At 46.7% G+C, this 11364-nt stretch overlaps 2 gene segments (V, D, J or C); both read left to right on the top strand.

The window, feature by feature from the left end:
- The first annotated feature begins 4578 nt into the window (after positions 1–4578).
- On the top strand, positions 4579–5177 carry LOC108801058. The segment is given in 2 exon segments: positions 4579–4737; positions 4870–5177. Coding segments are annotated over 2 exon segments (357 nt in total).
- Positions 5178–9505: 4328 nt separating this feature from the next.
- LOC108801067 lies at positions 9506–10118 on the top strand. The segment is given in 2 exon segments: positions 9506–9678; positions 9811–10118. Coding segments are annotated over 2 exon segments (357 nt in total).
- Positions 10119–11364: the final 1246 nt, after the last annotated feature.

The following is an 11364-nucleotide window of genomic DNA, read 5'->3' as shown; positions in this document are numbered from 1 at the left end:
CGTGAAGCTGCAGTGGGCGGGAGGAGAGAGAGGGAGCGCAGAGAAGTGTGATCGCCGCTGCCGCCTTGCAGAAGCCCCCCTCATGGTCCGCAACTTTCCGCCCCCCCCAAACGGCGCCCTCAAGTAGCCGCTTGACTTGCTTGTAGGGTAGCGCCGGTTCTGCGCCTCCGGGCTCCCTGATTGGCCGGAAGGCCGCCTCCATGCTGTTTGGCAGGGAAGCCGGCTCTATGCTGATGGGTTGGGAAACCGGCTTCCCGGCCAATCAGCATCAAGCTGGCCAAACAGCCGGTTCCTTGATGATTGGCCGGTCTAAATAAAGCATCCCCACCTTCCATTAATATGTGTGATACACGGCTCAGTTAATGCGGCGCTTGCCTGTCAATAATTACTACAAACTGTGGCTCTCTGCCTTTTTGGCACCAGCACCTGCTTCAACAACAAGTAGAACCCCTGGGCTATATGAAAACAAGCACTCTTCCCAGTCGTGGTGATGGAGGGGGTTTCTCGGATAGTCGTAAAAGCTCGGCCAGCTGGGACTCGATGCCAGCGCAGTTCTTGATGTATTTAAAGAACAATGAATTATCATGCCCGCTTAGATCAAGGGTCTTTAGCTGTGGTGATTGAAAGCGAAAAGCCCGCAATTCACAGAGAAATGATTCCATACTGACTCAGTTCACAGCGCGGGCTAATTGTCTGCCAAAAACACAACCTGTGTCTATAAACAGATGGCATGGCGCTCTCAGAAAACTACTATGCTGCTGTCTATGTGAACAAAAAAACTAAAAGGGCGCAACACTGGGTGGGCTAACTGACCGAGTCGGAAAGCCCAGGGAAGATGACAGGAAAATTGTGTGACAATGGGTGCAATGGGCGAAAAACCAATGGATAGCTGAGGAAAAAGAATAAGCACTTACATTTTAATTCTTGGGACCAGAGGATGGACGGCCGGTGCAAAGGATCGGGTCATCCGTGGTATCTACCTGGAACTGGTGAGCCGGGGGATGTGCATCCACACGGGGAGAGGAGGCTGTGGGCGAGGGAGTAAAGGGGGGGGAAAAGAGAAACCACAGGAATGGGGACTCAGTCCGTGGCCCGCTGTGTGAGTCCAGGGGCTGAGTTGTGTGGGAGAGACTCAGCGGTGTCAGAAGCAGGCAGAGCTGCTGTGACCGCGGCTGTGGCTCGTGCTGCTCGGTCACTGTCGGCGCAGGCTGGGGCAGTGTGCGGGTGCCGTGGGCTGAGAGTTGTCAGCTGTCAGTTGGGTCTGTGATGGGAAGAGGGTAGTGGCGGGGTGGACAGGCAGAGAGCAGTGATTTCAGTACTCACCGATACCGAGTACCGATACCCGTGCTTCCGCTGGCATGGAGCCAGCTTCCTGGATAAGGACACTATTTGCTTCTATCATCGGACCGTACCCTGCTTACTTGGCTGGTGTCTGTTCACATAGAGTACTGAAATCAAAGTATCGGTACGCGTACTCAATACAGAAAAACCAGTATCGTTGCATCCCTAGCAAAAACTATGGTACCCAAAGTTGTCAATGTTTTTGAAAGCTTTTACAGGTCATAAGTTTAGCGTTACCTATGACTAGTGTGCCTAAAATTATTGCTCTCTGCGTGCCTGACAATAGCTAGCATGTGGTGCAATTTTTGTATTTGTACCAGGGGCGTAACTAGAAATCACAGGGCCCCATAGCAACATTTTGTATGGGGCCACCCAAATTGTCCCCCTACCAAACAAAAAAAAGTACCCACCTCCAGAACACATTTCCATGCCAGCATCTCCTTCTCTTCAAGTCAGAGCCAAAGAAGTGATCACTCCACCGCTCACTGCTGCAGAGTACACCATAGACTCCGCACAGCCAACCTGACACCTCACACAGCCCACCTCAGACCTCACACAGCCCACCTCAGACCCAGTACATACCAGAGAACCTGCAGAGCCCACCTGAAACCCCACACAGGTCACCTGAGAGTGACCCCACAGAGCCGAACTTTGACCCTGCAGAGCCCACCTGAGAGCCCACAGAGCCTACCTGAGATCCTGCAGAGCCCACCTGAGACCCTGCACATATCAGGGACCCCACACAGCCCACCTGAGACCCTGCAGAGCCCACCATAGGCCCTGCAGAGTCCACCTAAGACCCCGTACAGCCCACCTGAGAACCTGCAGAGCCCACTTGAGACCCAGCACATACCAGAGAACCTGCATAGCCCATCTAAGACCCTGCACTGTCAACCTGAGAGTGACCCTGCAGAGCACACCATAGATCCTCCACAGCCCACCTGGGACTCTATGGTGGGCGCTGGGGGGTCTCAGATGGGGTTGTAGGGGTCCCTTTCCCTGCACTTCTCTTACCTGTCATCCCTGAGCCGCCCCCGTGCTGGGCCCCAGCTTCCTCCTATGCCGCACCGGCACTGCTGAGCCCCGGCCACCTTCTCCACTACCATGCTGGATCGGTGATGCAGGGCCCTGGCCTCCTCCTCCTTGTTCGCTGCCGGACTAGCTCTGCAAGGCCCCAGCCTCCTCCGCTGGACCCGCGCTGCAGGGCCTGGCCTCCTCCTCTGCTAGACCGGTGCTGTAAGGCCAGTTGACCTGGCCCCCACCTGCCCCGGGCCTAGTGTTGCCACCTGTCCAGGATTCACCCGGACAATTCGGGTTTTGAATGCTGTGTCTGGGTTTCATGGCAGCAGAAACCCAGACACAAGATGTCAGGCAGACAGGGGCAACCAAAATTAAGCTAGGTGCTACTGGCCCTCTACTGAAAATAGTCTCAACTGTGATATTTACATATTAATAGGTGGCACTATTTTCCCATTGGAAAACTATATCTCCACTAACTCCCTTCATCTTGCTTACTTGGCTGGTGTCTGTTCACATAGAGTACTGAAATCAAAGTATCGGTACGCGTACTCAATACAGAAAAACCAGTATCGTTGCATCCCTAGCAAAAACTATGGTACCCAAAGTTGTCAATGTTTTTGAAAGCTTTTACAGGTCATAAGTTTAGCGTTACCTATGACTAGTGTGCCTAAAATTATTGCTCTCTGCGTGCCTGACAATAGCTAGCATGTGGTGCAATTTTTGTATTTGTACCAGGGGCGTAACTAGAAATCACAGGGCCCCATAGCAACATTTTGTATGGGGCCACCCAAATTGTCCCCCTACCAAACAAAAAAAAGTACCCACCTCCAGAACACATTTCCATGCCAGCATCTCCTTCTCTTCAAGTCAGAGCCAAAGAAGTGATCACTCCACCGCTCACTGCTGCAGAGTACACCATAGACTCCGCACAGCCAACCTGACACCTCACACAGCCCACCTCAGACCTCACACAGCCCACCTCAGACCCAGTACATACCAGAGAACCTGCAGAGCCCACCTGAAACCCCACACAGGTCACCTGAGAGTGACCCCACAGAGCCGAACTTTGACCCTGCAGAGCCCACCTGAGAGCCCACAGAGCCTACCTGAGATCCTGCAGAGCCCACCTGAGACCCTGCACATATCAGGGACCCCACACAGCCCACCTGAGACCCTGCAGAGCCCACCATAGGCCCTGCAGAGTCCACCTAAGACCCCGTACAGCCCACCTGAGAACCTGCAGAGCCCACTTGAGACCCAGCACATACCAGAGAACCTGCATAGCCCATCTAAGACCCTGCACTGTCAACCTGAGAGTGACCCTGCAGAGCACACCATAGATCCTCCACAGCCCACCTGGGACTCTATGGTGGGCGCTGGGGGGTCTCAGATGGGGTTGTAGGGGTCCCTTTCCCTGCACTTCTCTTACCTGTCATCCCTGAGCCGCCCCCGTGCTGGGCCCCAGCTTCCTCCTATGCCGCACCGGCACTGCTGAGCCCCGGCCACCTTCTCCACTACCATGCTGGATCGGTGATGCAGGGCCCTGGCCTCCTCCTCCTTGTTCGCTGCCGGACTAGCTCTGCAAGGCCCCAGCCTCCTCCGCTGGACCCGCGCTGCAGGGCCTGGCCTCCTCCTCCGCTGGACCCGCGCTGCAGGGCCTGGCCTCCTCCTCTGCTAGACCGGTGCTGTAAGGCCAGTTGACCTGGCCCCCACCTGCCCCGGGCCTAGGGTTGCCACCTGTCCAGGATTCACCCGGACAATTCGGGTTTTGAATGCTGTGTCTGGGTTTCATGGCAGCAGAAACCCAGACACAAGATGTCAGGCAGACAGGGGCAACCAAAATTAAGCTAGGTGCTACTGGCCCTCTACTGAAAATAGTCTCAACTGTGATATTTACATATTAATAGGTGGCACTATTTTCCCATTGGAAAACTATATCTCCACTAACTCCCTTCATCTGATTATTAAACTTTATTTATTCAGATGTTTTCATTTTACTTATTAAAACTTCTTTTGAAATAATGACCCAATTACATCCTATAATTGTCTCTTTATTATTTAAACTGGTATATTTATTGTAAGAAATAAAAAACTGTACAGATGAGGAGTACAAGATTTGATTTTGCTCAACCTGACTTCACTGAGCTGAAAATAGTTATTTATATCTCCCGTCTCTATGAGGTGACAGCCGGCCACAGAATTTCCATCTCCCCGGTATTTGCATACACAGTGTGTGGGGTGTAACATCTCCCCTGTCACTCTCTCTATATATCTCATTGTACAGGAGACGTCTTCTACTTTGTATCTGACACTCCACAAACATCAAGATGCTTTCTCACAGTTATCTGCTGGCCGTCATCTTAATTTCTATTCAGGGTGAGAGATGAGGCTCCTTCCATCATCCTCTGCACAGACATCTATACATTGTACAATAAATACACACATCAGGATTGATAGGAAGATATACAGACATTTATCAATAATCAATATGTCTCTCCCCATCCTCAGGATCCTGTGGGCAGATTGTGATGACTCAGACTCCGGATTCTATCTCTGTGTCCCCGGGACAGACAGTCACCATCACATGTACATCCAGTGCTGATGTAAGTAGCGCGGTAGCCTGGTACCAACAGAAGCCCCACCAACCTCCAAAGCTTCTTATCTATTGGGCCAGCAATCTGGAATCCGGGATCCCGGACAGGTTCAGTGGTTCAGGATCTGAAGAGGAATACCAATTAATTATTACTGGAGTGACTGAAGATGATGAAGGAAGATATTACTGTCAACAGGGTGATGAGCTCCCTTTCACACAGTGATACAGAGCCGTACAAAAACCTCCTTCCTCTTAAATAGCTCAGTAAGAGTCAAGGTAACTTTTTTCAAATGAATGTGATACATGTCAGCTAAATATATTGTGATTGCTAGCAACAGGAATATTAATTATGATGTTGATCATATTCAAAGTAGAAGGAAGATTATGCATTGTTCCTTTAACCAATCAGATATAGGAATAGCCTGCAATGATTTATGAAGCTTTCACTAAAGTTCTCATTGCATCTAAAATGATCCGGTGAGGATAGAAATTATGGAGGTGCAATTCACAATTTGGTTTTAAAGGTACAGACTCCAGAGGGTGTCATCCTGATCCTGGCTTCACTGCTTAATAAGGCATTGACCTGGAATCAAGCATGCAGGAAGGAAGTTCAGACATTTTAACAGACTTCCCAGGCTACATGCTTGTTCCAGTTCTGTGATTTACTAGATAGTGAATCCAAGATGAGATGACAGCCCAAACCCTGCTCATTTACATACACACCAGCAAGGAAAGCTTTAGATCTTCCAAATTATGAACAGGTGAAGCCACAGGCTGGCCAGAGGTGCTAAACCGAGGTATGGAGTGAAGTAGAAAGACACTACCAGAAAACTGAGTAAAACTCTCTTATAACAAGAAGTGATGTTTTTCATGTGTCTTCGAGTGTCAGTTCCCCCAAAACTAATATAGTTTAGTTTTTATCTTTCAGGACCTTCAGGGGCCGAATCTGTGTACGATCTGTGTGATCTGTGTGCTTGATCTCCCAGGCTGCACATCTGATGCATCCATTACCTTTCCCATACCTCCCAACTATCTGAGATTAGAATGAGAGACACCTTCCAGGTAAAAAGACAAAGGACACACCCCTGCCATGCCCCCAGTTATGGGGATTGTTAACAATGTGTATTCCAAAAATTATTAATTAAATCCAGAACTGTCATCTTTTTTTTACTTTCCCCTTTTTTGGCTTTTTAATATAGCAAACAAGATAATGAAGTTCTCTTTATTTAAGAGATAAGATAAAGGATTTAGTGCTGAATAACACTTTCTGTTAGACACATTAGACAATGTGGACAAAGAAGTCAATGTATCATACATGGTGGCAGTGCCCCAGGATTGAGGGCTTCTGGAGAAGAATATATTTCCTTATACATAACATCACAAACACTGACATAGCAAAGGGACCATGTGTAGCTCAGATCCCCCTCCACTCCAGCTGTAAAATGTTACTCAACATCCTCGTGTTTAATGCAGGTGAATGAACTGCATTAGATGGGATGACATCACTAGGGCTTAGACTTCCAGAGCCCAGGAGCAAAGAGGCTGCGGTAACCGGTTTTGCAGCCAGGTGGAATCAAAGAGCAGGTAAGTATATTTTTAATAGGGGGAGTTTATGGACCACTAAAAACACGTTGGCTGTTTTTGTAAATAAAAGAACTACATTTATCCCATGTGTAGCTTTACTAAAAAAACTGGCCTGCGGATTGCATTGCTATCCACCTCCTATACTTATATTGATCGGTGGTTTCAAATTAACAAGAAAAGATACTGCAGTAGAGAAGAGAAATAGAAGAAACACTTATCATTCAAAAAAACTCTTCTGCTGTTTATTGATAGGGGGGGGAGGGGGGACCGCCCAAAATGCATTGTTTTATCCTGTTGTTATTTTGTAATGAAAAAACGACATTGGACTTTACTAGCTGTGTTGGTTCCCTGCCTGTTCTCAAATGAATTCACTCAAGATTCCCTTCACCTATTTGGGAGCAGCCTCCCCAGAGTGGGTACGCTTCATACGCGCTCCCATTCCATACACTCCACACCTTTTCTTTTGCGGAGGGCCAGAACTTCACTGTAGACCTGTGGCACTGTCATGGACCCGCCCATCTGGAAAACAAGTAAAAAAAATATGTTAGCCATGTCTCTACTCCAAACACCACAATTATAAATGTCCCCCCCCCCCTTCCCAAAACTATACTGATAGTAACTAACTAAAAAATAAAAACAAAACAGGCCTGGGCAAATAATGGGGAGGGTTGGCAGGATTAATTCTGTTTTCTCTACCACCTACAATGGTTGCCTGCTTCACCAGATGCCAGAAGAAGGCTCCTGGTAACTTCACCCCCAAATAATAGCCCATCAATCCTACACTAGCAAGTCTTTCTGCCCCACTAGCTATTCAAACGTAAATAACCCCCCAATACTTACCTAACCCTTCTGTCCAGCTCTGTTCAACATAGGTCATGTCCATCCTACACCTAGAGCTCCAAAGAGAACCATATCTGAAATTATTTCATAATGTTGTAGTGCTCACCCCTGAAGGAGCCGCTGGATTAACCCGGATCATGACTAGTCTGTCTAAGGGTTTGATATTCAGCTGCCCCACTAGCATTTAACTGCCCTCTTCTAGTGCCCACAAAGCTGTTGTCCACTCCAGATAAACGCGAACTATAATCCAAGCAGGCTGACTACAGCCCTGGCAATCATTAAATGTCTAGTAGCCACCTCACAAAAGGTGATGGGGGCTGCACTGTCAAGACACATTTCTATAAGAAGATGATACTTCTACTATAAGAGGTATGACATTTGGGTTTTCCTTAACCGGATAAAGACTGACAATAACACACACAACAAATAAAGTTTTTTTTATTTCAAATGAATCTTTGCTCATTACATTTTGAGATACTTTACATGTATTTGATGATCTTACCATTCTTTACTGATAATACTAACCTATGCGAATATGAAAAGACTTTAGGCCAATAGTTACCCTGTGTGCCCTTTCTCCTAAAAAGATAATACACCTGCATATACATAACTATATTACTTAACAGAGCCCTGGAGGTCCAACTGAACTATTTAAATCAATTTAAAGAAGATCTCTGGGCATATTAAACATTAACCCTTACAGTGGGACTACCCCTGCACTGCAAGGGTTAAGTGCTTATTTGGTCTAGGGTCTAAAATAAAAAAGATATACTCACCCAATCCTTAGTCCGGTATCGGTGACCACTCACCTTTCTCCCCTTTACTCTTGTCTTTAAGTGGTTAAATTAATTTTGTATTTTAATATTGCGCTTTAAAGTGGACCTTTACGCTCAAAAATTCTACCAATGCATCCCTCTATGTATGATGATTAATAATAACACAGACATGTCAGGTGTAAAATGCTGTGATTGTGAAATACTTACACTTGCAGAGCATTCACTTCCTGCATTGAAAGGGCAAATTACTTCAGTTTGCCAAAGCAATGCACACTGGGATTGTCTTGTCATCAGCAGAGCATTGCTGGGAAATCTCATTTGTAATCTCATGAAATCTCAGGGAAAATAATTGTCCTCCCCTGAGATGATGTGCATGGTCACATGCCCCAGTCACATGTCTAGTCACATGTGCCAGAAATCCAAGAAGTAATGGGAGAGCTAGTAATCTGCTCTTAGTAAACATGGCCACTGTCAGAAGACTGGGGAAGAAAAGAAAAATAAGCTATGCAAAGAATACAAAGCCGGCAATTATCTAGAAGTATGTGATTGTAGATTGTCATTACTAAACATTTCTAAAGGTGTGTGTGTTATTTTACAGATATGGGTAAAGGTGCACTTTAAGCCTTATTACCTGCCCGGAGATATTTCTTAATATTTACACACATGATAAAATCGGATTTTTTTGGCTAGAGCTTTAAAATTGCATGCGCCTGTGAAACCGCAAAAAACTACAATACCCAAAATTTCCCATAGGCGATGCTTTAACCTCCCTGGCGGTATGATTATTTCGCTTTTCGTTATTTTTTCGGCGCAATTTTTTTCCGTTATTTTATTTTGTCGTTTCTTCCGGGTTTTTTCGAATTTCCCGCCGGTTCCGCCCCCATGCGACGCGTCAGCTCGCAAGGGACGGAACCCGGAAGACAGATGCCGGCGCCGGCCGGAGGACACCGCACGGCTCGATGGACAAGGTAAGTAAATACTGTGGGATATTCCCGAGTGTAGCTCAGGGTATGGAGAAGTAACCCCGAGCTACACTCGGGAATACCGCCAAGGAGGTTAAAAGCTTTTACTGCTCATCAGTTTAATGTTACAAGTGATTGATGGCCCTAGAATTATTGCTCACATTCTGTGCACCCAGTCGACTCCTAGGTTCAGGTGAGAATATCATTGCTATTTTCCTCCCTAGATTCATGCCTAGAGTTCTTCTTAAAAGATGAAACTGTATTTTAAGATGTTATCTATAGTGTTTGCATGGATTGTCTCCCCTGGTGTTTGCGTCGTACTGAATATGAGCTTGGGTGAGTCTTATCTATATTTAGATTATATCTGGTGACAGCCGACCACAGAATTTCCATCTCCCCGGTATTTGCATACACAGTGTGTGGGGTGTAACATCTCCCCTGTCACTCTCTCTATATATCTCATTGTACAGGAGACGTCTTCTACTTTGTATCTGACACTCCACAAACATCAAGATGCTTTCTCACAGTTATCTGCTGGCCGTCATCTTCATTTCTATTCAGGGTGAGAGATGAGGCTCCTTCCATCATCCTCTGCACATACATCTATACATTGTACAATAAATACACACATCAGGATTGATAGGAAGATATACAGACATTTATCAATAATCAATATGTCTCTTCCCATCCTCAGGATCCTGTGGACAGATTGTGATGACTCAGACTCCGGATTCTATCTCTGTGTCCCCGGGACAGACAGTCACCATCACATGTACATCCAGTATTAGTGTAAATGGCTACCTAAACTGGTACCAACAGAAATCCCAACAACCTCCAAAGCTACTTATCTATCAGGCCAGCACTCGACAATCCGGGATCCCAGACAGGTTCAGTGGTTCAGGATCTACAACTGGATATAAATTTACTATTAATGGGGTGACTGAAGATGATGAAGGACATTATTACTGTCAGCAGACAGGGTGGGAGCCTGTCACACAGTGATACCGAGCCGTACAAAAACCTCCTTCCTCTTTTCTAAGCTAATATAAAGGTAAGATAGAAATTTAAAAAAATTGTTTTTTCTTTCAGCGGTCCGCAGGCATCGTTTACAGTGACTGAGGAGGATCTACATCACTGGATGACATGATAGACAATGAATGTGCAGTGTGGGACTTTTTTTTTTTTATATACAGGTCAAATGTCTCAGTGTGGAATTGATTTTGAAGATTGGACCTCCCATTGATTTCAATGGGGTTCACATTAAAGTTCAGAAATGGTGACATTTTCAGCATGTTCTGCAAGTGCACCGCCGAATCAAATCTGAGAAAGTTCACACATTACTATACTAGACATGTGCGATTCGTTTCGTTCCGAAACGAAATTCGGACGAATTTTCGTAAAATTCGGAGATTTGGATGCATCCGAATTACAACTAAAACGAATACAAACGAATTCGGACGAAATTTCGGAAGTTCGGAAATTCGGATGCATCCGAATTACGAATTACAGCTATAACGAATGCTAACGAATCCGAATTCCCAATTTCCCGAAATTCGTTAGCGGTAGTCCGGTCGAAATTTCGTTTATTGGACGAAATTCGTTAGCAGCAAAGCCCATCTGTTGACATTCGGGCTGAATGTCATTTTGCGGCAAGTTTTCGTCGGGTTCGGGTGGTCGTCGTGCGGCGGGACTTTTTTTATTTCTGCGGGTCGGCGGGGGTCGTGCATCGTGATTCACGCTGGATTACATCAATGGAGCCATTTTTATTTTTTTTATTAAAGGAATAGTCAAAAATTGAGTCTTTGTTTTTTTTTCAATTAAAGGATTTTATCTAAAAGTCTGGACTTTTTACTAACTATTTGGTTTAACCCTTTAGTGAATGGGTTAGTACCCCTTATTCATTCACAAGGGGGAGGGTGGCATCTGGGTTCCCCCTTTATTTAAAGGGGTACCCCGATGCAAATAAGCCCCCTTGCCCGCAGACCCCCACAACCACTGGGTCAGGGTTGTGAGGAAGAGGCCCTTGTCCCCATCGGCACGGGGACACCCTCCCAATGCCGAGGGCACGGGGTCTGGTAAGGCGCAGGGAGGGGGGTCGCTCGATCATCCCCCCTTTCCCGCCCTGCTGGGCCAGTGCTCGGATCAAGGGTCTGGTAGGACTGTTAGGTGGGACCCCACGTTTCCCCCCCCCCATTTTTGGGGGGCTGGGGTTCCCCCTTAAAATTCCTACCAGACCTAAAGGGTCTGG

This window comes from Nanorana parkeri, unplaced genomic scaffold (genome assembly GCF_000935625.1).
Source record: "Nanorana parkeri isolate BGI_ZX_2015 unplaced genomic scaffold, ASM93562v1 scaffold2208, whole genome shotgun sequence".
Taxonomy (NCBI): Eukaryota; Metazoa; Chordata; class Amphibia; order Anura; family Dicroglossidae; genus Nanorana; species Nanorana parkeri.
The sequence above is the reverse complement of the archived record's forward strand: the minus strand, read 5'-3'. Positions and strand labels throughout refer to the sequence as shown.